General features: G+C 33.9%; 4 protein-coding genes and 1 long non-coding RNA gene across 6 annotated transcripts; 4 read left to right on the top strand and 1 right to left on the bottom strand.

The window, feature by feature from the left end:
* Nucleotides 1-383: 383 nt before the first annotated feature.
* Nucleotides 384-16999, bottom strand: LOC114735429 (uncharacterized). Its single transcript, XR_003739269.1, has 3 exons — nt 16921-16999; nt 1157-1162; nt 384-394 (listed from the first exon to the last, which is right to left on the bottom strand). It is a non-coding gene; the product is annotated as an uncharacterized LOC114735429 (long non-coding RNA).
* LOC114735425 (GATA transcription factor 9-like) lies at nt 4586-6119 on the top strand. The gene is made up of 2 exons (XM_028923121.1): nt 4586-4998; nt 5215-6119. Exons 1-2 carry the CDS (start codon nt 4684-4686, stop codon nt 5941-5943), a joined length of 1044 nt encoding a protein of 347 aa, XP_028778954.1. The 5' UTR covers nt 4586-4683; the 3' UTR covers nt 5944-6119.
* On the top strand, nt 14524-15687 carry LOC114735428 (uncharacterized). Its single transcript, XM_028923125.1, has 3 exons — nt 14524-14631; nt 14876-14938; nt 15342-15687. Exons 1-3 carry the CDS (start codon nt 14551-14553, stop codon nt 15555-15557), a joined length of 360 nt encoding a protein of 119 aa, XP_028778958.1. The 5' UTR covers nt 14524-14550; the 3' UTR covers nt 15558-15687.
* Nucleotides 16944-20294, top strand: LOC114735426 (nuclear pore complex protein NUP35-like). 2 transcript variants are annotated; one of them, XM_028923123.1, is made up of 4 exons: nt 16944-17032; nt 17769-18399; nt 19211-19322; nt 19793-20294. In XM_028923123.1, the coding sequence occupies exons 2-4, from the start codon at nt 17822-17824 to the stop codon at nt 20084-20086; spliced, it is 984 nt and encodes a 327-aa protein (XP_028778956.1). In that variant the 5' UTR covers nt 16944-17032; nt 17769-17821; the 3' UTR covers nt 20087-20294. The 2 variants fall into 2 exon arrangements, with proteins under 2 accessions (XP_028778956.1, XP_028778955.1); XM_028923122.1 differs by having other exon boundaries at nt 16945-17032; nt 17790-18399.
* Nucleotides 19948-25538, top strand: LOC114735427 (CASP-like protein 3A1). The gene is made up of 4 exons (XM_028923124.1): nt 19948-20021; nt 22604-22922; nt 24637-24772; nt 25071-25538. The coding sequence occupies exons 2-4, from the start codon at nt 22660-22662 to the stop codon at nt 25284-25286; spliced, it is 615 nt and encodes a 204-aa protein (XP_028778957.1). The 5' UTR covers nt 19948-20021; nt 22604-22659; the 3' UTR covers nt 25287-25538.
* The last annotated feature ends 899 nt before the right edge of the window (nt 25539-26437 follow it).

Raw genomic sequence — 26437 nt, 5'->3', positions numbered from 1 at the left:
GTAGTGCAGACCCTACGTTATTGGACCACTTGAACCTACGATTCTCTTTATAAAAGGGCAGCCCAAGCCGTACTTTCTTATTGGGCGTATTGATGTGGGCTACCTTAAACACAAGGCCCATCACGGCCATTACCGCCACTCAAACCTGTAAAAACAAAACTAAAAAAGAACAGAGAGAGAATACCAAACACTAATTTCAAAGATATGTCGGCCTTCCAGTCTTCCCACCAAAAAAGTCACGTGCAATGCGTGTGGTGCACGTGCTGCGCCGCGTAATATTATTCACTGCTGAGACATGGGCGGCACTACGCACGTGCGGAGGAAGCAGCGAAGAAAGCTGGGGCCTCCCCAATTTCCCGGCCACTAGAGGCCCAATTTGATTATTCCTTTCTATCTCAACTTATTTGAACTTTAATTTATAATCTTATTACTTTTAATCACATGATAGGGAATAGGGTCAGGTGGGATGTGACTATAGCATCTACAAATAGAATTCAAACTACTCCCAAAAAAAATAAAATAAAAAATATTACCATTTCCTTCTTCCAATGATATTTTATTTATAATTATAATATCAATCCCAAATTGTTTTATATTTGAAACAAAATAATAAAAATACTATTATAAAAATAAATAAAACTGTATTGTAATGTAAGACATCAAAGAAAAGTTAATATATATATATAAGAGGATTAATTTAAGAATGTGTAAATGTTGAAAAAAAAAAGACAAATTCTATTAAAAAAAAAAATGCTTGATGGTGTGAGTGGTTTAACGTTGAAGTTAAGGCTGTTGTATTGTGGTTTTGGTCAACTTTGCCATGGGCTCACATGATGGCTGACAAGTGACAACCCTCACTGCCTTTCTCACGTGCTCCGTGGGCCCCACTAATCCTAACATCTATTCCAAAACTTTTTTAAAAAATGAAGTTTTGTTTTTTGGGGGGGTCCAAGAAAAGGAAGAGGTTAAAAATGGAATGGGAATGGTTAACTGTAAACACCTTATCCGCTTTACCGGAATGCATTAACATGGGGATTAGAGTCCCATGAGCCCTGCCCAATCCACTTGCCTCCTCTTTCATGCCCCCATTTCTTACCAACATCAACCAATTAACATCATTTGAAACTACCAATAAGGGTTGGGTCTAACAAAAGACTAGTCCCTCACAACGTGACAAATTAAGGTTTGAATCTCCACTGGAGAGGTGTCCACATTTAGTACTTGACAGTGTCTTGAATAGGATTGCCTCCAATAGGAGGATACCTATGCTTAACCAAAAAAAAAAACATCATTCGAAACTTTCATTCTAAAATCATAAATAATTATATAGCTCACATATATATAAATGTTGCATCTTCGTAGACCCTTTTTGACTTTAGAGACGTATATTGATCTTGATGAATTTGTTTAAGGGTTGTGAAATAATTAAGCTTGTCATTATATGATTAAAAAATTTATAAAAGCTTGTTGGCAAAAGAAATAAATTTATGAAAGGATATAGCTTTAGCCGAACTATGTGTTTCTATCCATTGCATATAGTCTAACTACTTTTTTTGTGTGTGTAAACTATCTTTTTATTTACCTATTTATTCAAAATGCTCAATTTGCCTCTCATCCAAGTTGCAATTACTTAATTAGTCCTTAGATTCTAAGACATTCTCCTAAAAATGATTCTCACAAAATGCTTAATAAAAAGCAAATTATATCAAAAAGTAAAGGATAAAATGTTCTAAAATAAGTTCAATGGGAGAGACTTGTAAAAAAAAAACCCTAAAAAAATTATTAAAAAAAAAGAAACCTTTATATAAGAATTAGATGGCAAATTAGAATGTGATAATTTCAAGGGGAGAAAGGTTGAATGCAAATTATGATATAAGCACACATAACAATGTGTATCCGTTTAAGAGTCAACATCTCGGTGAATGCACTTGCGTTAATTTGACCCTGTATTGATCAAAACACTCAATAAATAGTCATAATGTGAGGTTAACATTTCAATAAAAGCATTTGCAATGAGTATAATTTCAAAAATAAGAAAGTATAATTAAAAAGCTTAATAACCTCCTTTAATTTATAAACTCCACTTCTAAAATAAAGTACTTTGTAATATGAGACTTATAACACATCAATGAGGTGAGCTGGAAATTTTCTCTCAGATCATGGTCAAGACCATTTGTGTCAACTTAGAAATGACAAGAGTTATATATAAGATATACATGTTATGATGTTTTCATCAATTTAATGTTAATTTCTATTTTCATCATAAGAAATCTGTGCCTATAAAAATGAGCACAAAGGGAGAAAGAAGCAAGAGAGAATAGTAAGGAAGGAGGAGGGGTTGGAGTAGGAGTAGTGAGGTTGAGCTGTAAGCATCGTGCAAAAACGTGAAAGGAGGAATTAATAACAAGTCATGATAGGGGGAAGAAGGGTTAGAAAGTACAAATGATAATTCCACTAAAATATTGTGATTAAGTCAGAATGAAACCCTTCATTAATTCTTAATTAATTTCTTTAAGCACAATTCCCTAAGCATTAAACATTATTAGCTTCCCCCCTTCTCTGTAAACTTGGACACTATTGGATGAGTGACAGCGACAAAACCTGCCACTGTTTGATTCTTTTTTTTTTTTTTTTTGCTTTTCCTTTTTGTGCAGAGATTGATTCTTCTGGGGTTGAATTATTTTTTCCTCTTCACGTTAGTTTACCTTTAATCATTGTTAATTCATGCGTTAATAATGCACCCACCCATTCCTTAAATTAGTGGTTGTCTTCTTGCTTTGATTTGGTCTAATTAATGTGTAAGGTTATATTTGGTAAAAATTAAAAATTGTGAATTTTTATGGTTAATTAATAAAATTTTATGAGAATTCATATATAATTTGGTCATATTTTTGCCACAAAGTAAATGAATGTTTTTGTTTTTGTTTTTTCTGAGATGGTGTTTATTTTTTTTATTAATTAATTGTGCTGCAGCTTGCAGTTGATTCCTTTATAGGCCACATGATTACTATTCATTTCATCAACCAAAAACACCTGTTTATGCCCATTCTTTTATTTTTCGATGTCATGTGAATTCTTAGTAATTTTTTGGACTCATTATTGTGTCTCAATTTATTAATTAAATTAACAACCTTCAGCACAAATAATTAATATATAATAAGTGTGTTTTTTAAGAAGGTAGATTTGATCAGTTCTTGCATTACAATATCCAATATATCAACTTGCAGCTCAAATAGTGGCATCAATTTTTTTATTTTACGCGTTAATTAAAAGTCATCAAGCCCCTTCTTTTGGAACTATTATCATAAAAGTTATTTGCAATAAAAGAGTAAAATGTAAATAACTAATGCCAAATTTATAAAGTAACAATAATTGACCACAATCCCATTTTTGTTATCTATGAACCCTTAAAAATGGATAAAAATAAAACACAGTTTTTGTTTATGGTCAATTTCTATCACAAAGGATGATTGTATTTGTATGTGGTATGTTGATGATACCAAAAATATATAACTCATTTTGTTACATTTCTATTTTACATGTTATATGAGATTTTTTATATTTAGTATCATAACTAAAAATTATTACGAATATATAAAACCAACATTGCCCCGGCTTACATGAATTTTCAAATGGATAACAGCATATATGAGAGGAAAAAAATATAATTATATAAAACACACACTCAACATGATTTTATTTACAGATTTTGTGGTTCTTTATATAATTATATACTACCTCCGATCCTTAATATAAGACATTGTTTGTATTTTATTTTGATCCTAAATATAAGATCCTAATCCACTTTGTCTCTAATATTTATATATTTTTTTCAAGGTAATCATTCTAATAATGATAATTCTAGCCAATACACTTGATTAGCAAGGATATTTTGGGAAAGACAACACCAATTTATTACAAATAACTAACTTAACTTATTTTTTTAATCTCTTCAAATTAGTCAACTAATTTTTATAATCAGGACCGAAGGTAGTACAATATTTAGCTAATAGTAATTAATATATATGAGTGTGTTATACACCAGTGTACCAAATGAGCACCATTGTTACCCAAATTGGCCAAGTTGGCCTTTTGACTGACAAAGTTATTCATTAATTTACCTAAATACAGTATAGCGTAAAGGGGAAAAACTGAAAGCAATTCAAAGAGTAAAGAAAAACTGACATTAATTAAATTGAATGAAAGGGATTTAATGTTAATGAAGCAAAAATCAAAATTTCAAATACTGTGAATGAGAAAAATTATATTGAATGAGTTACATTGTATTTAGACTTAATAGTAATAATAATGCTGAAATATAAATAAATTAGCTAATAGTAGTAAATAGTAATAATATCTTGTTGAATAAATAACTTACCATACCAAATAAAAGAGAAAATAAAATAAAATAAAATAAAACTGCAGCGGCAATAACTTTACAGAACTTGCAAGTCACTTAGTATTATTATATCCATATATCTCTGCATGGAAAAGATGCTCCAATGTTGCTTAAATTACAATTTTGCCACAGCTTTACTCCTCAAAACCCCACCTCTCCCTCCTTCACTTTCGCACAAACACCCACCCACACACGGAGAGACCCCAATCCTTTCTTTCTCTTTAATTACAGCAAGCTTTCATTTTCTCACTCCTTCTCTCTACAATCATACACATTATTCGTTCATGGAAGTGCCTGAATACTTTGTCGGTGCCTACTTCGCCTCCGGAGGGGACCATTTCTCTCCGGAAAAGCGCCATTCTGACCAGAAGCCTGCCGAGCCTTTTGCCGTCGACGACCTCCTTGACTTCTCCCATGCCGACGCTATCATGTCCGATGCTTTCCTTGATAATGTCGCCGGCAACTCTACCGACTCATCTACCGGCACTGCTATTGACAGCTGCAACTCCTCAGTTTCTCGTGTCGACAACCGTTTCTCCGCCAACTTTGGCCCTCGTCCCTTCGGCGATCATCAGCTGTCTGGCGAACTCTGTGTGCCGGTGAGTCTTTGTTTTATCGCTAACCTGAAGCTGCTATTGGTCAAGTTTAAATGATAAGCTCTCTGATAATTACTGGAGTTTTTTTTCCTCAGCTTTCTTTTGTCGGTTTGTGAATTTTTTACTCTCAGGTTGAATTTGTTCTTTTACGTGAAAATGTGATATGAAATGCTTTGAATTCGCAATGGAAATTTGTCTTGATTGATGGATTTATTGCAGTATGATGACATGGCGGAACTGGAATGGCTATCGAACTTCGTGGAAGACTCGTTCACCGCACAAGACGAGCTGAAAACACTCCACCTTTTATCCGGCACCACCACCGCTTCCGCATTTGGCGCCAAACCTCAGACTCCAGAATCTTCCTCCTCTTCCGAAACCCTCCCGCCTTTCGCTCCCGATGCAGCTCGGAACGCACCGTTTTTCCGTCCGGAAACTCCATTGCCAGGCAAAGCACGGAGCAAGCGCTCACGCGCCGCTCCTGGAGATTGGTCCACGCGCTTCCTCCATCTCGTAACGCCAGGACCGCACGACCAGACAACCACAACGGAAGCCAAACCGGTGCAAGCTAAGGCGACGGCAGTTAAGAAGAGGGAGAGCTCAAATTCCGATTCCTCAGGGAGGAAATGCCTGCACTGTGCCGCCGAGAAGACTCCGCAATGGCGGACAGGCCCGATGGGTCCGAAGACGCTGTGCAATGCTTGTGGAGTCCGGTACAAGTCCGGCAGGCTGGTGGCCGAGTATCGACCGGCGGCTAGCCCGACGTTCGTGTCGACGAGGCACTCGAATTCTCATCGGAAGGTCTTGGAGCTGAGGAGGCAGAAGGAGCTGCAAAGGCAGCAGCACCAACAACTGATGAGCCAAGCATCCATTTTCGGCGTATCCAACGGCGGAGACGAGTTCTTGATCCAGCATCACGGTGGGCCCGACTATAGGCATATCATCTAGGGACTGCGAACGCAGTAACAGTAAATTAGGGTGGAGCTCCAAGCCGAACGGGCAAACTTCTACTAGTCTGGGGGGAAAACTTTTGTGTTAAAAATTTTGAATTTTTTTTAGGTCCTTCATAATTTAGCATAAGTCAGATAATTGGGGAAAAAATTGTAGAATTAATCAAGGGGAGGGCGGGGGGAGATAGGTGAAGAAGAAGAAGCTTCATTTATTCGGTTTGTAGAATGCAGTCTTTAATAATTTTTTGGCCTAATTTGGCAAAAATCGCAGCTTTTTTTTTTCTTTTTAAATCTATTTCGTGGGATAAAATTGGGGGCAGCCGACCTCATTCTCAAAATCAATGGGCCTGGCCATGAAAATTAGTGGTAAAGGATTAAGCAGAATACTCCCTCCGTTCCTTATTATAAGAGACAAATAACTAAATTACGTTGATCAAAAAAACAGTTAAAATTAGTTGAGGACAATTAATATGTAAAAAGTATAATATTTTTTCCAACAATACCCCCATTAATAAGGGGAGAGAGTATGAGAGAGAATAATTAAATTATTAAAAGAAAGAGAAGTGGGAGGGAGAGAGAGTATGAGTGGGAGACAAAATAAATAGGGGTGAAATAGAAAATCAATACAAAAAAAATAGAGACAACTTTTAAGTGTCTCTTATATATTGGAACATGCCATAAGCATCAAATGTCTCTTATAATAAGTAACGGAGGGAGTAATATATAATTGTCTTGAAGGACGCAAGTGTATGGTAGAATAAACATCGGAACTCAAAATCGCTGGGGGATTGCTTCATATCTTATGGATCTTATTAAAAAGACTGCCATATATATACACACACATAAGAATTATTCCAGAAGAAAGGCAACTTTTTTTAAAAAAAAAAAATAATCATAGTCATCATTTGAGGTTTCAAGATAGGATATCATGAAAAAAACGGTAATTATGCAAAATAGTGGGGGTGGAGAATAAAAGCCTCATTTCTAAATACAACATATAAATTTTAAAATTATGCAAATTAAGGACTTGGTTTGTATATTTGAATAATGACATATTTTACTCTTTTTATAATTTGTCTCTAATTAAAATGATCTTTTTTTTTTAATAGAAAAAAAGTAACATGTGGGAGAAAGGGTGAAAAGAACGAGGGGTGGTGGAAGCCGAGGGAGGGGCATGGGTTTCAGTGAAATGAAGAAATGATGATGAGGGAGAGGGGGGGAGTGGCCAGAGAGTCATCGTTGTGTGTACGTAGTACCATCCTCACATTGAAATGCGTTAGTATTAAATAGAAAGGAATTATTCAACCCTTCGTAATAGGAGAGCTGCACGCTCGCTCCCACCCAGCTGGCTAGCTAACTCCCAATTAAAAAAAAAAAAAAAAGAATTTTTCTTGAGCTAAGCCAAGCTTGCACAAATGGAGGAGGGGCAGAGTCATGTGAGAGTTTTAGAGTCCTTGTGGGAGGATTGAGACCCTCCGCCTTCTGTCCACCCGATCCTCGACACTTCCTCTTCTCCTTGGGCCCCACCTATCCTTCTTTCCTTTCATTTTTGTTTAAAATTTTTTTTAGATATGTCTCCACATTCAAAGAGCGTGTAAAAATATATTTATGGATCGTTCATCAACAATATTCTTGCATCAATTGCAAGATTTAAATTCATAACTCTGTAGATTGCAAACTAATTTCTCCTTGCTATGTTATTCATTTGTTTGATTAAATTAAAAATGAGCGGTTAAGTACATATAGATTCAGAAGATGTTCGGATAGAAAATAAATCATGATTTTAAAAGTATTTTTATAGTATACGAAATAAATATATAAAAGAATTTATCTCATTTTAAATAATTTTTAACAGTATTTTTTTCATATTACCAAACACCTCCTTGGCCTTGGCAGCCCATTGAAGAGGTGACGTACGGTCTTATTACTATAGTGCATGCGGTGCCATACATTATTAATTCGTAATCGCTGTGCTATGTCCCAAAATTATAACCCAACTACTTTACTTCGTCTAGTAAGACAAAAAATACAACTACACAATAACAACTATTTACTACCATAGTCAGTCAAAAGAGTTATATATATATATTTGTATGTATGAGGTGCTAGCTCTCTTTCTGTGCAACTTGTTAGTACTTTTAGAACATCATGTGACTCTGCCAAATGAGAAGAAGAGGAAAAACAAATAAAGTTAAAGCGGCAAAAGTAAAGAAAAGCAAAAACAGGGGGAGCTTTCATTTAAATTAAATCATGGATTTGCATGGCAAAAGGATAGGTATGGCTAACGGACTCATACATATATGTAAGTTTTAGAGAGAGAGAGAGAAAGAGAGAGAGATGAAAGGAAAGGGTACGCACAAAGTACAGTGTATGTACATATATATTCAGGGTGGGTTGTGTGGCTATTGTCGGCATTTTAATTTTCCTCCATATAATAATAAATAATAAATAATAATAATAAAGGAATATATATATATATATTTATATATATATGATAAAGGATATGCATGTGGGTGATGAAACCAAGCACATGCGCTACGTGACGTGCATGCCTGCTACCTTCCTTATCACACTCTCCACTGTTCCCTTCATTAATATATATATATATATATATATATATTTCAACAATATCTATTTTTCAATCACACGATATTATTCTTATTCAAAAAAGACATAATACGATCAAGTATATGAGTCTCTTCCTTCATTAATTTTATTCTCTCCATCTATACGTATATATTGGTTTAATTTCTGTCTACTAGCAAGATAAGGACCAACACATCAACTGTATAAAATTAATTATTTTTCAGTTAGATTTTTTTTGGTATGCAAGATTGGTAATTAACCTAAGTTGGTTATGTATTAATCATTTTTTATGTCTGTTTAATGAATTCAAACATGCCATGTAGTTTTTTCAATGTCAACAACAATAATTTGGTTTGTTGTCATAAAAATTTCTAGGTTGATATCATATTTAATCCCTAAAATTCGTTTTGATTTTGGTTCTTGAAATTTGATTTCATTTTGGTTTGGCTAAACATTTTTGTTTTAGGAGCTAAAATTGGTGATTTCAAATTTCAAAAACAAAACCGAAATGAGGTCAAATTTCAAAAACTAAACTAATACTAATCCCAAAACTTCTCTATAAATCAGAGGTTGCAAATTTTATTCTGTTTGTGACATCAGTTACTTAATGTCCACCCCTTTCAATAAAACAAAATAATTTGGTTTGTTGATTTGATTCAAAGTTTAATAGATTATGGGAAACAAAATCCAACGTAAAATGAAAAGGGAAGTGCCGTGAATAGGACTATGTGGACTTGTGTGTTAGCAATATATATCGGATTCAATATTAATAAATTAGATAACAGACAAGAGGAGATTGTATGAATATTTTTCGACAGATATACGAATATTTTAAGTTAATTTAATTTCTCTTTAACTCTATTATTGTGATCAGTTTATAACTAATGAAGTTTTAAATATACTATGCCCATTCTGAAGGCATCTTTTCACGTTCTGTTATTCTAAATTAATTACTTTATACCTGGAATGCTTCTTTTGGTATCATTTCGTCCATTTGCTCTTATTTCTTTTGAACCCTTCAATTTTCTAACCACATCAGAGTTCTCCTATGTTACTTTTCTTTTCTTTTCTTTTTTTCTTTTTACAGTTATTATATATATATATACTCGCATTCAAGCCTTTTGCATTGGACTTTAATTTTTATGGTTTACATATATGTATGTAATCTTCTATACATATCAACCATATGCTAGATATAATCAAATTAATTTATATTGTAAAGAAAATAAATACATAGCGCTAGTTAGTCATTTATTAGTGCCGTAATCAATTAATGATAAATGTTGAAGTAATTAGAGTATTCTGATAATAATAAGACGACTTTGTCTGATTAAGGGAAAAAATAGAGGTTTAAGTGGTTGTTTATGCGTTAATAGGAGCAAAAGTGTTGTAAAAAGTAGAGGCATTACAATGGGGCAAAGAGGTACGGTCAAATTGAGATGTTCCTAGAGATTCTACACGTAATTTATAAAGCACGTACCGTAAAAATATATATTTAATTTGTTTGATTAAACTTTGGATTAAGGATATACCAATTGGACTTCGTGCAAATAAAGTTTAATTTGGAATCATCTCACCAATCGAGGCTTCTTTTTTATACTGCTCTAGTCCTTAATACCAGTCGCTTGCAACTTCTTTTTGCATACTAAGAAGGGTTAACATTAGTCTCTTAAATTTATTTTTATTTTGGTTTTGGTCCCTCTAAGAGCAAAATAGCCTATGTTTTTATTAAATTATAGAGATTAATATTCTAAATAAAAAGAAACTTGAGAGACGAAAACCAAAATAAGGATAAATTTGAAGGAACAAAGTTTGTATTAACCCTATTAAGAAATGTATTAAATTGACAAGATTTTTCAATTTTATCCCTATTAAGATTTTTCTCTCTTTACATTTACAAATCATTATCATATGTCTCCATTCTTTTTCTTTTTCAAATAAGAATTAAATAAGGTTAAATTAAAAAATAAGTATTAAATATACTACAAATGACTTATTACATTTAGAACCAAAACTTTGCCCTATAAGTGACTTATATTAAGGAGAAAAGTGGTACCTTAATGAAACTAACTAATAACCAATTATTTTCATCGACACCTAATCTGAAGCCTTGAACAGAGTGGGAGAAGGTCAAAACCTTGTAACGTAATTACTGATTATATTAGTTTAATTGCTTGTGTAGGTCATTTAAATGGGGTTAGTTGAAAGTTTAAGATTCATTATTTATTATTGAATCAAGTACTAATTTAATTAGCATCATATATACTTTTTTAATCTGAATAAGTGACAATTAAAAATTACTATATGTTCTGATTACAATTTACATGTCAAGTATATTAAAAGTTTCAACTTCTGTACGTAATAGACTTATCATATATGAAAAATTGAAGTCTAACTATTAGACGTTAATAGAAATATAGACTTAAGAGTTTCATTCTCTTTTATAACAATGCAGAGATGATGAAAATTGAAAGGGTGATATTTCAAATTTTTTGACAAAATATTTCAAAATTCATTACCAAAAATCTTCAAAAATATTTCAAAATTCATTACCAAAAATCTTAGGGAAAATATAAATTGGGTAAAAGAGATTATGACAGATAATCCCAAGTTGTTGTTATTATTATTGTTATTGTTATTATTATTCATCCAACGAAAACGCGCGAGGTTGGTGACCTTTAATTAGTAGAAAAATTGCGTTTGTTTTATCGTAGTAACAAAACCAATTAAAAAAAAATTGAATGTATTGCTGTAATTTAGATTCAACTAAAATCCTCAATTCGCAAACAGTTTAAATATACTAAAAATTTGGATATATTAGTTAACTTGATCATGATGGGCCTACGATCTACTTGAATGACAATCGCTTCACGTGGGTAAAGATAATAAACTGTGTAATTGTATTCAAATAGCATCACCTTCTGATTCGAAGTGGGTGAACATGATATATAGATCTGGCACACACTCGTTAATTAATTATAAACAAGTTATACAGATAATAATAAATAATAATAACCATAATAACATTGGACAATAGAGCCAAGTAATACAAGAAGGATAGCTCCAAATTCAGAAATAAATAGAATCGACTAGGATCATGAGGCTTAATTTTCAACTGCAGATATGTATATATGTAGTTAATTATATTGTAGCATCTACCAGTCTACATATATAAACTGAAAAAGCTGTGTGTTTGAATCACTTTGGCAATTGCCAAGAAAGCAAATGGCTTCCTGGTCTCTGTGAGATTATTTTAGCTTTTATATCTGTGTGTGTGTACAAGTATAAATAAGTTAAATGTCCATGCCCTAGCTGTAACGTCATTTGACTATAGTTCCCTATAGCTAGCTGATAGGTATAGACGTATAGTATATATTTCATATGACCACAAGAAACTTAATTATTATATTGTTGTGATTCACTGTCATGACTTAAGCAATAATAATCATAATTAAATAGCCGAATCTTTGTGATATATAGTGTCGACATGACAATAATTAAGTCTGAATTTTGGTGATCAAAATGATTAAATTATAAAGACAAGTGTTTTGAATTAGCATATATTTGTCTTGTGCGTGCGTGCATGTGTAAGAGACCAAGGGAATTGCTTTCAAACATTTCTATTTTTTTTTTCCAATTCCTATAATGTTGTAACATGCATAGGCACTAATCAAAGTCTTCACATTTTCGTGGAGAGATTTTTCTAAACCTTTTTTTAATTATTATTTAAGATTGTATGATGAGAGGTTTTCTTTTGGTCAAATGTATGATGAGATGATTACAAGGTTGACTAATTCAAGTGATAAGAATGCGATGGATGGATATAGAGAGGTTTAATATTTATTCAAACCCTCATACACAGAATTGTGCATTTTCCCCTCTTTCTTCGTTTAGAAATGAAAGGGGTATGTAAGAGTGATAAAGTCAATTTGCAGTAATTCCTAAATCTTCTGGTTCTTGGTCACAAGCACAGTGAGTTTGCTTACTAAAAAAAAAAACAAAGAAAGAAAATCCTCCAGTTTAGAAATTGCCACCAGGCATGGTGTTTGGGGGAACTAGTTTTGATACTTATTACAGATATGAGTATTATAATACTCATCGCTACAGTAAAATCTAACATATATAGAATCAGTTTTAATGGTTGATTTCAACTAGTAATTTTCAAATAAAAAATTATTTTTTAAAAAACTTACAATTAAGAGATTATATTTATTTTGGATTATATGCCTATTTAAAGAATTTTTTTTTTCAAAAATAAAAAATATTAAATAGTAAATCTCAACCATCTATATATTAAATTTGAATGGTCGAGATTCGATGAGTATCATGTTGCTTATCACTACAAGGAGCATTGAAACTGGTTCCATGTTTGGCTGGGCATTTTTTCCATGCTTAAGGCCTTCTTATGGTTCATTTGGTATAAGGAAAATGAAAAAAAAAAGGGAGAAATTTTTTTAATGGCATCGCATTTAAAAAAATTTTAAATTAAAGAAGTGAAGTTAAAAGGCTTTAATTAATTTTTAAGATTAGTATAATCTTTAGTCCTTTAAATTTACCCTCATTTTTAGTTTTGGTCTCTCAAGTTTCAAACAATAAGTTTTAATCCTTCAAATTTCTTTTTATTTAAAACATTTATCCTTGTGATTCAATAAAAAAAACTAAACCATTTTACTTGGACCAAAACCTATGACTTTAAATTTGAAGAACCAAAACCAAAATGAAAACAAATTTAAAAGACCAAAACTTATATTGACCCTAATTTTTTATTATTCTTTTATCTTACCTCTTCTGTTTATTAAAATTTTAAATCCTTACTTCTCCAATCTTTTAAATCGAACTCATTCAAAATTTTTATTCTCTCCATTTTCTCAATCTAATTAAACATAGGTTAAGTGTTTCTTTACGTTTAGCGCAAAATCTTTTTTTTTTCCCCTCTCGGCTCACTGAATTGTATTCTTATCTCTCTCTCTCTCTCTCTCTCTCTCTCTCTCTCACACACACACACACACACACACACACACACAAAGAGATCGGAAAATAGAAGCTGGCAAAAAATTTTCCTAATTGGACGAGAGAGTTGGGCTTTGTAGGTGTACCCATTTTGAGAAGATAAAAGTTTCTCGGCGGATGAGATTGTTATGCTCTACCTCATCTGCAAATAAGAGAGTCCAAATAGAAAAGGGGCTCTTATGAGTGGGTTATCATCTACGGAAGAACGGGAAAATATGTTTGCTAGGCTAATGATAAAGTCGCACATTAAGTGTAGATTATTCGCAGTTAATTATTACGAGCAGCAGTTTATATTAGATGAAAGAGGTGACATATCTATATCTATATACACACACACATAAGAAGAAGTTGTATAAACTTAATAGCTCAAGGTTTTGGGTTAAAAGAAAATCATGTACCGCCGACTTACGCATACAATTGACTTTTTCTCAATCTAATGAATCGAAGCAGAAGGCCTAGAAAGATCTTTTAAGTGTATAGCGTCCTCCTTGGCCAACGTGAGAGTACATAAAAGAGAGATAAATCCACAGGCACATCTACACCTATACATGAACTGGAAATTAATGAAATTAAGCTGGCGAAATCGGAAAGACAAGCATGAATGGTGGAAGCCAAAGTAAAGAGATCGATCTGGTGAGTGAGTGAATGAAAATGAAAGGCCCCCTTTTTGTTAATGGCCACAATTAGTTAGTATGGATCTCCAATCCTAAAGCAAAGTTTGATGAACAATTCCACACAACATTGACTCTACGTGATCCCAACCTCATGTTTACCTTTGCCTTTTGCTTTTGCTTTTGCTTTTTGTGTTTTGCTTCTCATCAGTCCACACACTCCGTGACCCTATTTAATTCAATATCCAACCTCCATCCTCTATTTTCCTCTTTCAATTAATATAGCACGTATGGATGTCAATGTACAGTGTAATCAGCTAGCTCTATAAATAGGGATTGGATTGAACTGATGATAACATCATAAGTTTTGGATATGGGCTGCAATTTATGTGTTACATATGGCAAACAGGAATACTACTCGTTGCTCCATTGAACTTGAGCCTAGGACCTTAAATGAAGGCCAGCTCTCTCAAGCCAGAGTACTTACCACTTACTTTCCCTCTTAATTTTCGTTGTTTAATTTCTTCTTTCACCTTTCACTTCTTCCCCCACAATATTCCCACTTTTTGTGCATGATATGGTATATGGACTACTGACAGAAAGCCTATCAGATATATAATGCATGCATGTGTGCTTAGTTTTACATCAGAGGAATGGTTTTTGATTTCTTATGTGAAGCTAAACATGCTTACAAAGAGAGTAACCTGTCTTTTCTTGATGCAGAAAGTAGCTGAAGATGTGATGCAGAAGATGGAACCAATGGAAGCCTCTTGTCTTTTTACAGAGGTAATTAGTCCACTCTGTATTTACTTCAAGAACCAGCTACACACACACACACTACATTTATTCCTTAATATTAGAGCCAGTTTGACTTTTAATTTGGTCCTAAATATAAGATCCCAATTTACTTTGTCTCTCTTATTTATTTTCAAAGTAGTCATTGTAATAGTTTTATATGTTAAAGATTCCGTCAAGTGGTAGTTCTAGTTAATATACATAATTAGTAAAGATATTCTAGGAAAAATAATACCAATTCATGACAAATAACTAACTTAACAAACTTCTTTGATCTACTCAAATTAGTCAACTAGGTTTATATTAAGAACCAGAGGTAGTATATATATACATATATACTGTCTCTCTTACATTAACTTGAAGAATGATCAAAGCGATGAATATGTGGATGAAGGGACTGGAGAATTCAGAAGAAGAGGTGATCACGGTGTTGGATGAAGGAGAGGAAGTAGTTGAGAAGCCAGTCGGCTGCCTAGAGAAGATTGAAGACATCATAGAAGAGAAAGCTTGCAATATCAGTCTGTACCCCTCAGTCGTCGTGGTTGATTCTCCATCAGATGATCAACTACTTCATATTCACCAACACGAACCTCTTTCTGCTCCTTTTTGATTGTCTCTGCATATCATATATTTGTAATAAAGCCCCCCTTGTTTTCCCGGCTCTCTTGTAATAAATTTATGAGCAAGCAGAAACTTTAATGTGATTATTTCTGGAGTAGCAGTACTTGTAAAAACTAATATGTGATGATGAGCTCTAACAAAGAAAGGAAATAGTTACTTTGGTAGAGATTGATGCCTAACTTTTACAGACTCTTAAAAAAGATAATGACAAGAGATTGATGGGATTCACATGTTATGTTGGTAATTGACTTTGAATTGGGGGTCACAGGCAGAGGCAGCAGAGAAGCTTCTAGCTAGCTAGTTGGATGTATCATTGATAGTCTATAAAAATTACTGCTCTAAGTATGTATGTTACAGGTCTAATCCACAGGAGTCATTAGTCTTTCAAGTGATTCCGGGCCAGCCCGAACTTTTTTGCATAATAAAAATTTATCCAGTTAGTTAGATATTTGAATAGTGAATTTTAAGTTATACTCTTCCGGTCCTAATTATAAGACCCAATTGACTTATTTGAGGAGATTAAGGAAGTAAGTTAAGTTGGTTATTTATAATAAATAAGTGTTGTCATTCCTAAAATATCCTTGCTAATTAAGTATATTGACTAAAACTATCATTATTAGAAGGATTATCTTGAAAAAAAATTGCATAAATATAAGAGATAAAATGGATTGGGGTCTTATAATTAGGACCAAATAAAAAGTCAAATTGGGTCTTATAATAAGGACCGGAGGAGTATTTAATAATATTTGAAAGTGGAAATATCAAATATGTATTGTGAACATGCAAATCTATCATTTGTATTTCTTTTGCAATTGATAACTCCTTTCAAATCATTTATAAGTTAACGTCTGATGTTTTATTAAAATCATTCTCCGATTGTTATTGGTAATTACAAATGAAGCGGAAGCTTTGTCATGGAGGGATAAAATTTTAAAATGACGCACGTATATTGAGAGAATATGAAAATTGCAGTGCGAGATATTTTAATTTTAATTTTATAGATGTATAGTGATATTTTTTATTCTTAGGATTTAATTTTTGGGAGAATTACTATAAAGTTTTAAAAACAAGATTGAATCATCCTAAAAAATTCGATAATAATTGAGGAGCATGTAATGATAAATTTTAATAAAAAGTGACAATAAATTTACATGTTATTACTATTTTTGATAAGTAATCCCACCTTGGTTTATTGGGGTCAACTGTTTTGTGTCTGAATTCGAAAACGACAACTGCGATGGAAGTTGCTCCGGACACATCCGTGTCGTTTCAAGCTGAAGCCCACCCCATTCTGGGACATATAAATAACGGAGCGGGCCTTAGGGTTTTCAAACGGTCTAATTGAAAGGAACGTTGGGAGGGAAGGTTCTTGGAAGGTACATACAGAACATATTCAAGCAAAGAACCCCTCCCAATTTCATAACCACAATCGATCACATCGACCTCTTCCGCCAATTCCACAAGGTACTCTCTTCTTCTCTCCAATTCGATATGTCTGAGTGCTTGTCTATGCTGTTTGCTTCCTTAGAAAACCCCGTAAACCATTGAAAAATTAGAATACCATGTTTGCTCAGAGATTTTCGCGAACTAGTGGTTTTAATTATATGAGGATGCCGGCGCTGCATTCGAAAGCACAGCTTGTCCTTACTTATAGACTTGGGTGGATTCTTAATGGAATTGGAGTTTTTTAATTTACTGTTTCCCGAAGAACCATGTAGGGGATTATAGCTCGTGGTTTTAAATTGCTAATACCTTCTTTACCTACGAGTCTTGTTGTTCTCTTTTATTTGTAATTGATGACTTTTACCCTCCACCTGGATTGTTCAATACGTGTTACTAACTTTTGCACTTTGTATGTGCTATTTATGGTTCCTATGCTTGATGAAATAGAATATGGCTAACGCATTAGCTGCTCAGGTTGTTTTATATGCTTTTATTACCCAGTCTGAGCAATAACTTTGTAATTTTGTTGAGTTTAGCTCATCTCCATTAGTCTATTTAATATTTATCACCGAATTCTGAGTGTCCTGTTCTAAGCTACGCTTTTTCAGCCTAATTGATGATAAGACATCTATTTGGTTAGATTAAACTAATTTGCCCGCGGGGCCACCCTCTCTCTCTCTCTCTCACACACAATCCATTTTTGTTAGTTCTCTGTGACAGTTTGCTGTACAATCTAAATTGACTTGTTGAGGTTAAGTATCTGATAACTGGTATGCAGCCATCACTTCCTTTCCGTGTAAAGAACACAATATGAGCACTGTTGTGCAAAGAACCCCAAGATCAGGCAGGCAGTCATTATTCTTCCAAGATTTGGCTTCACCTGTTTCAGCTCGGAGAGGAAAATTTTCAAGTCCAGGTCAGGCAGCTGCAGCATCTTCTCTATGGCGTGAGAGCACTAGCGTTTCAGACCTCCCACCACCTCCTATTTACACCTTAGAAGATAGATCAGATATTTCTCCTGAATCAGGCATACCAGATTACCAAATATCTCCTGAAACTAAGTCTGATCCTAGAAGTCCAATCCAAACTGTGAATAGGGAATTTTCAACTCCAGCCAAAAGCAAATCAGAGGCCAGTACATCTTATGCTTTAAAGGGTGTTCAGCAGAACCAGCAGAGCTCACCAGGCTTGAGTTGGTGGTCACCTACGTCTGCAAAGAGTGGCGGTGAACAAGATGAGAAGGGAAGGAGTTCACCAGTTGAGGGTGTAGTCCAGTCGGGTGCTCTTGTCACTGTTCCTCCTCCAAGGGAAGTTGCAAGGACAGATGTTCAGCGAAATTCCTTGCCTGCAGGGAATCATAATGAAGGGGAGTGGATAACTGTTTATGGGTAATGTCTTGACTTTTAACTTTGGTGCTAGAATTTTACCAATTGCTGCTATTTTTTATTTATCTTTTTTGATTTTATTGAAAGCATTACTGGACTGGTAGAAATGCTGAATTGGTTTAGTTTTGATAGTTGCTAAGGTTAAAACAAAATTCCAGTCATTGACCAAAAAAAAAAAAAACCCAGTCAAGAGAGATTTATTGGCATATTGGTTGTAGATTCTATCTTAAACTAAGTTCAGAAGATTTTAAAACTTGTGCATAGCTGGTGCTTTAAATAATTTAACTGAAACGATAGTTGTCAATATTTTTTCAACAAAAAACTTGTCTTCATTCGTTTTCTATTCCTTATGTGGCCTTTGGGAGTGAAGGTGTCGAATCATTTTGCCTGAATGCGATTCATGGGCTGATGGAACCCAGAAACAATTTTTTAAGATCTTTACGGCCATGATATTCTTGTTATTAAATCATTTTAGACAAAAACAGGTATTAGATTAGGAAATGAAGGAGTTGCAATAGCAGAAATGAGATATTCTCCTGATAGAAACCAAAGATTACAGAAGCCAGAACGAATAAGAAAAGCATAACATCTGATTTTTCTTGGTTTATAGACGCACAAGCATAATGAATCATGCTTGTGGATACTAAATAACTTAGGTAAACAAAATATTGCTATGCTAATTGGGGCATCTTTCTTGCCTAGCTGGCAGACAGTTAATCTGGGGTATGCCCAATTGTTTAATTAATAGCATTTACTTTCTTTATCATATCCCATGGACGTATTTGTTACAAAGCTTTTTCTCTGCACCTGGCAGGTTTTCTCCTGGGGACACTAATTTAGTTTTAAGAGAGTTCGAAAAATGTGGTAGAATTTTGAGACATGTTCCTGGTCCCAGGGATTCTAACTGGATGCACATCTTATATCAGGTTGGTCTTCTTTTCTCAATTAAACATCATAAATAGATTTTTATTCCAAAGCATTAGTTGCATGCTGCATTTTTTTTCCACTTTTGGTCACCATCAACATAGTTTCATCAAGCGGCAGCCCCGTTGCATGTCATGAAGATGTTTTTCAAATAGGAATGCTTATCTATGACATTCTTCACCGGGGGTAAAATCTGATGGACGGCCATAAGAATTTTTTTTAAATAAATAATTTTATTAATAGTTAAGAGATCCAAGCTATAACTGCATGGGAGTCATCAGTTTATCTATTATTATTTTATGAGCTATGTGCAGACCAACTGTCACCTGTCCAAACACTGCATTTTGTACTTCCATGAACTATGATTATGAAACAATCATCTTGGATGAGTAGTATACCTGTGTGATCCTCCACTACTTATGTAGTGCTTCACAACTATAATATTAATTTTAAACTTCATTTACTAATGCAGAACCAATCTGATGCTCAAAGGGCTCTAAACAAGAATGGGATGCAAATTAATGGAGCCCTGATAGTGGGTGTGAAACCTTTGGATCCCTTGCAACGTCAAGCTTTAAATGAAAGACTTGCCAATCAGGAATTTATGCCCTTACCTCCACTGTCTGCTAGAGCAACCGAAGGGAACACATTCAGATCTCCTCCTTATATTCAGAATGGCAGTACAAGCACTCGGCAAGCAGGTGCAATTGCTTCCCCGGCAAAATCCGTGGTTTCAAAAATAATGGATTTGATGTTTGGTGTCTAGAATAGTTGTTCTTGTGAACCAGGCTATATCAAGTGTTTTATTGTAACCAAGTAAATAGGCTTTACAGCTCATCGTGTGTCATTCAAGTGTTTTGTCATGTCTTGTGCATCAGAGTTAAGTTGGGGAATTTTTATGACAAGGATCTGAGCTATGAGGAATTCTGATATCTTACTATTGCATTAGTGGCTACCTAGATCAACTTTGGGAACATAACCTACATACTTGTAATATTCCAGGTGATGTGATCTTGCTCATAGTCAATACATGAAACGAAACAATTGGAACTGTATTTTCTTATAAATTGGCCAGAAGATTTCTTGCTGGCGTTATATAGAACTCAGAAACTTTCCATATTTTCCATGCATGAACCGTTGACGGCGGATCCATTTTTATTTTTATTTTTTGTTTCAAGTACCATCATGTTGTATGTATCTTGCCAACTAAAATAGAAGCCACTTTGATGTCATGCTTCAAGGTATGTCACATATACAGGGCGATGTTTAGTACAGATATCATTTTAAAATAAAGTCTCATATTACATTGTTTTTATTTTTGGCAAAATTTTATCAAACGTGACCGACCACTTTTAAGTGATACTACCAAACATTTAGAGTCGGGAATATGGATTAGGGCTTGTGGGTCAGTCTGCCAACCCGCCATAAAAGAGTGGGTTAGGGTTGGCATTTTGCCAGCCCGTCAAGATGCGGGTTGCTCTAGCCCACACCGCATAATCCATGGGTTGTGATGGGTTAGCCTGCAGGTTGGCGGGTTGGTCCGCTTAACCCTCCACTTTTTTTTTTTTTTTAATTTTTCATATAAATAATATGTTATTATATTTGAAAATTTTCTTCTTATTTACATTTCAATTTTCATGTTACATAATACATATATATATGTAAACAAAAAATATTTTTTTAAAAATAAGCATACTATATTTATAGCAAAACTTTAATAACTACAATCAAATATAAGACAATATTTATTACGGAAAAAAAGTGTTTTAAAAAAACATGGTAAATGAACTTTTAAAAAAATTAAATAAATGCACTTCTAATTTATTAAGAGATAGTGTTTTGTATCAAACATGGCGTTTGTATGAAAAAAATTATAAAATTTATCACTTGATGAGTTGATGTTGAATGTTAATCATGTAAAATATTTATAATGTATTATTTTATATTTATATTGACTATTTTAAAAGTGGTTAAACATCATTTATACTTGTGATTGCTTTAAAATTTTTAGATCACCATTTATTATTTTTAAAAATAAATAAAAATAAGATTTGAAAATTGAGAATTTTAATAATAATAAAAAAGCCAGCCCGCCAACCCACTGTGGCGGGTTAGGGTTGGGGTTTTTTCAACCTGCCAAAATGCGAGCTGCTCCAACCCACACCGCATAACCCGTGAGTTGTGACGGACTGGCCTGTATTCCCAGCTATACAAAGATTTATGTTTTAAATATCATAATATCTGTTGGTCAAAAGGTCACATTATCCGACAACAAATTTAAGAATTTCAATAAAATCACACTACTAATAACCTGTAAGCAGGATCGTTTTCTATAGATTTATTTCTTTTTTTTTTTGGTGACATATAGATTTATAATTTAACATTGTATCATTGCATCTCTTAAAATTTACTAATCATTTTTTTTGGGTCAAAAAATGTACTAATCATTTAATAACTTCAACATAATTTGAATTCAATTGGCTTACTAACAAATGTTTGATTGGTTCCAGAGCAATCAATCTTCCTTGCTTCCGAGGAGGAAATAACCTCACTTTCTATATTACCTTTTTATTTTTCGGCAAAAATTTGGAGATAGCTCCTCTCCAATCAGTGGACACATGACTTCGACAGCAAAGCGTCGAATTGAATTTGATATTTGGTTTTTATGTTTTTTAAAATTTAAAAGTATATGTTAAAATTTGATTTGAATTAGTTTATCATTCCAGTGGAGCGAAGAAAAAACATAACGGAGAAAAACAAGTCCAACAATATATTTTATGATTTACCTGAATCTTTACCAGACTAGAAAAAAGGGTAAAAATTTTAAGGACCGGATGTAATATTATTAATAGTTTCTTTGAAATACACTGCCTCTCCGGTCATAAATATAAAACTTTTTTTGTAGTATAATTTATACTATAAAATGAATCTTACGTTTAGAACCGAAGAGTAATTAACAATGTTTTGGAGCCACCAGCACTAGGAAAGAAGGGGAGGATAACATTTTGAATAAATGTCAGTAATACAAATTATACTATAGTGATTAAAATATGGTGCTTTCACCGGTTATTTAAAAAGAAAGCATTGGTGATGATAAATCTGCCACTCTCCGATAAATGTAATAACCGCAGGGGCAGGTTACCGGAGAGAAGTGGGGGAATTTGGTCACGAATATTTCCCCTTCCTCTCTTGTGCCGCGAAGCTCCATTCATACAGCTATATATATGTAGTCGTTGCCATTTTCGCAGAGCTCGTTCACAACTATACACATATTTCTCCGCAAGAAGAGCACATTCAAGAAGCTCCTTCTTCTAGCTCAAAGAAAGCCGCGACGCAGAGATGGTCACTGGACAAAAACCACCGGAGGAGGAGAAGGTGGTGGTCGTGGTGGGGAATGGCACAATGAACGGCTCACTCGTCGGACCTTCCGCCGGGATCCGCTGGAAACCTGATGCGATGCACTTGATTCTGAGGCTCTTATGCGTGGTTAGTTCAGTGATCGCGCTTTCGTTCATGGTGACTGCCAAGCAAGCTAGCTCTGTCTCCATTTATGGCTTTCACTTTCCGGTTTACTCCAAGTGGTCCTACTCTGAGTCTTTCGAGTAAGCTTCTTCGACTTCTTTTAATGTTCCAGGATCCGATCCTCTCTGAGTTCCTCAATTATTGGTAGCTCGCGATTTTATGTCATCGCGTGTTTTTTCTTCACTTAATGCGCTTCGCTATTTTCTTGAGTTGTTCCCGTGAAAGTGAACATTGATTTGGTTCCCAAATATGGCTTCCTTTCTTTTAAACTGTTTTGTAGAAGAAAGAACGAATGGAAAAGCGAAATTACGACTGTTTTAAGCAACTACAGTTGCTAATATTCATTAACGAGAACTTGAAAGAAACTAGAACCTTTTGTTCATAGATGGAGTTCTTTCACTGAATTCAATTTGTAATCAAGGGTAATTTTTATTTTGTCATGTTTCCTGTTTTGTTCACTGCAATTTCTTTGCTACCTTTCCAAGCAAACTGTGCCATGATTTGAGTTCATATTCATGCTTTCGAACTTTATTTTCCTTTTCTATAGTTTGTTTACTGGCGTGATTCGGATCCACCTGAGAATTGCGAGATAGTTGTTAAGAGTGGGGCCTTGGCCTAATTTGTAATTTTGTGTCATGTGAATGTGAACTTAACCTCGTTTTGACGAAACTGCCATTGGATTTGGCGCATCGAAGTAACGACGAAATTGGGGGAATGGTCTTTAGCCTCTACTTTCGACTGTCAGTGGTATTTGAATAAACAGAAACAGGCCCGTGATGGAATTTTTCTTTTTCTTTCTTTAACACTTTTCTTTTCTTTTTTTTTTTTTTGTCTCCTTTCATATCCTGAGGTCAAGGTTTAAGAAAATTTTGAACATCCCTCGTCGTTTACTTCGAAACACAACCATGAAGCAACCAAGACGTTTTTTAATAATATCTTTTACGGCATGGAGTGCTTTCTTTTCTTTGGAAATGCATTTAGTGTTATTAAAATCAACCAAAGACTTTAGCCTTTTCTATAATTCTTGTAATATATTGTAACAAAGGGTTGTAGCCGGCCTGGCTATTGTTAGCTAGCCTTAGTTTAGGCGGTCCCCCCCCCCCCCCAAGTACAAAGGATAAGTGGAAATTAGATTAAAATGAGATTAAGCTCCTGACCTCGTATCAGTCCTATGTTAAAGAATGGCTAATGCCATAGGCATTGGTTTAGACTAATATATATGGTACTGAAGTATGTAAAATACCATCGAATTTTTTTGACTTTTAGTTCTAAATTTATATTTTTTTCCAAGATGTGAAGCTTAAAATATTTTAAGATGAGATTTTTTTTTCCTTTTTGACAAGAGGAGAGTGTGTATAAAAATTAAAGTAAAATTGATATAAATTTTCACCTTTTGGCATCACTCCTTCTCATTTTAAAGGCAACTTACAGAATTCATATTTTGGAGGATCTAAACTCCCTTTTACATGCAACTCAGAAATTTAATGACGCATGATTTTGACTCATTAAGGGTGTTTGCTAACATTTCAACCTAAAAAACTTATATTGACATTATTATAATATTAGTCATACTTTTTTAATTAAAAATGGTGACATGATTTATAAATAATATATTGTTATAAATTTTATTGCATATATCAATATATCGATTCGAATAAGAGGAAATCTTCTTGATTGACGTGTGTGGGTGTATTGTTTGTGCGTCTGAATAGTTGAGGACGGACCGTGATGTGCACAGTTCAGAAGCGCGGTTAAAATGTTTTGAAGCACGTTCATTAATTTTCTGTTGCACAGATATCTTGTTGGTGTTTCTGCTGCCGTTTCGGCTCACTCCTTGCTGCAGCTACTTATTGGCACATCACGGTTGCTTAAGAAATCTCCTGTGATTCCCTCAAGAAATTTCGCATGGCTTATATTCGCTGGGGATCAGGTATAGTTACACAATTGTAAGGTTCTTTTTTATACGAGGATAGGAACATGGGGCAAAAAGCGATGCAGAAAGTGGGATCACATTTGCTGTATTTCCCGCTTGTTTAATTCGTTTTTCTCCTTAGTAATTGGGCAAAGGTTCAACTAGCTCGTCCTTAATTACTAAGATTTTTTTGGTCATTTACTTGATAAAGATATTGGACGCTGAATTGTTGGTTCAACTTAGTTCTGTCCTAGTTGGACTTCCTGTGCTCTTAACTGCTTCTCAGTATGTGTTCGACTGTGCTCATAATTTTCAGGCATTTGCTTATGCACTGATAAGTGCTGGGTCTGCTGGATCTGGAGGGACCAATCTGAATCACAATGGAATTAGACATCCAGCTCTGCCAAGTTTTTGTAAGCCCCTGCATAAATTCTGTGATCACGTAGGCATCTCCATAGCCTTCACTTTCGTAGGCTGTTTGCTGCTGGCTGCTTCTGCTATCCTGGATGTAATATGGCTCTCTAACCACTAGAAATTGCCTCATATTTACACATACGTTATGTAACATATCATCTGAATATATATGTTTTCTATAAAAATCATCAGCCATCACTTCCCTTTTTCAGCCGCACCTTATGGTCAGTAGCATTGTTTGTGACTCCTATAGGTTGGTTTTGGTTCTGCAGAACTGTTTCTGCAGAATTTTCCACTTCCAATTAGGTGATAAATCTGCAGACAGAGTGTAGTATACATAATACATGGGCGCCTGAAGGTGTTTTTAAGATGATCCAACTCGTGTCAAATCGGGAAAAGTTACTAATCATATGTAATGTCCAATCCATCCATTGTGTTACTTTGAACTCCTCATTGAAACGGAGGACATATTACGTATTACTGCGTGCTTTCTTGAGTGATATAGGAAGTTAATAACTACAGTTCTGCGGGATAATTGTGGTGACCTTTTAATATTAATATTAGAAAGTACTAGATTCTATGAAATGAATATCACAAGAATGACATCCTTATTTTTCCTATAAATCTCTTTCTTTGAACACTTCAACATTTTTGTTTCACTTATTTTTTGGCTGGAGACATATGGGCATTTTTAACCAAGGTAGGTGGTGTTTCCGCCTCTTTATATATGAGTGAGTACTGAGTTGGATGTTTGCCCTTGACAAAATGTAATGAACATGTTATGAAATCAAATACAGAATTATGACCAAAAAAGAAGTGATGATTGGATTGGGAAAAATTATGGGAACAACAGAGTTAGATACTTATTACCAAAAAAAAAAAAACCTATCTAGTCCTTAATATACGATCTAATTGTTAAATTAATTTTGATCGTAAATATAAGACATATTTTTCTTATTTATTAATTTTTTCTAAATTATTCATATGAATATTTCTTCAACTATAATCAAATAGGAGAGAGAAAATATTAAAAAAGATAATTACGATGTTTTAGGAAAAACATGTTATATTTCTTACAATTAACTAACTTACCTATCTTTCTTAATCTAACTAAATTAGTTAAATGGGTTTTACATTAAAAAATAAAGAGTATTGGTTTTCATTTGATTTTTTTCATTTAAAAATTTGGTATTTAGATATTTTATTCAAATCCAAAACAAACAGAATTCCCAAGCAAATTCAAGGCCTTATTCCTTGCCCGTTGTTGCA

This window comes from Neltuma alba, unplaced genomic scaffold (assembly GCF_004799145.2).
Source record: "Neltuma alba isolate B1F8T4 unplaced genomic scaffold, ASM479914v2 tig00013207_pilon, whole genome shotgun sequence".
Lineage (NCBI taxonomy): Eukaryota > Viridiplantae > Streptophyta > Magnoliopsida > Fabales > Fabaceae > Neltuma > Neltuma alba.
The sequence above is the reverse complement of the archived record's forward strand: the minus strand, read 5'-3'. Positions and strand labels throughout refer to the sequence as shown.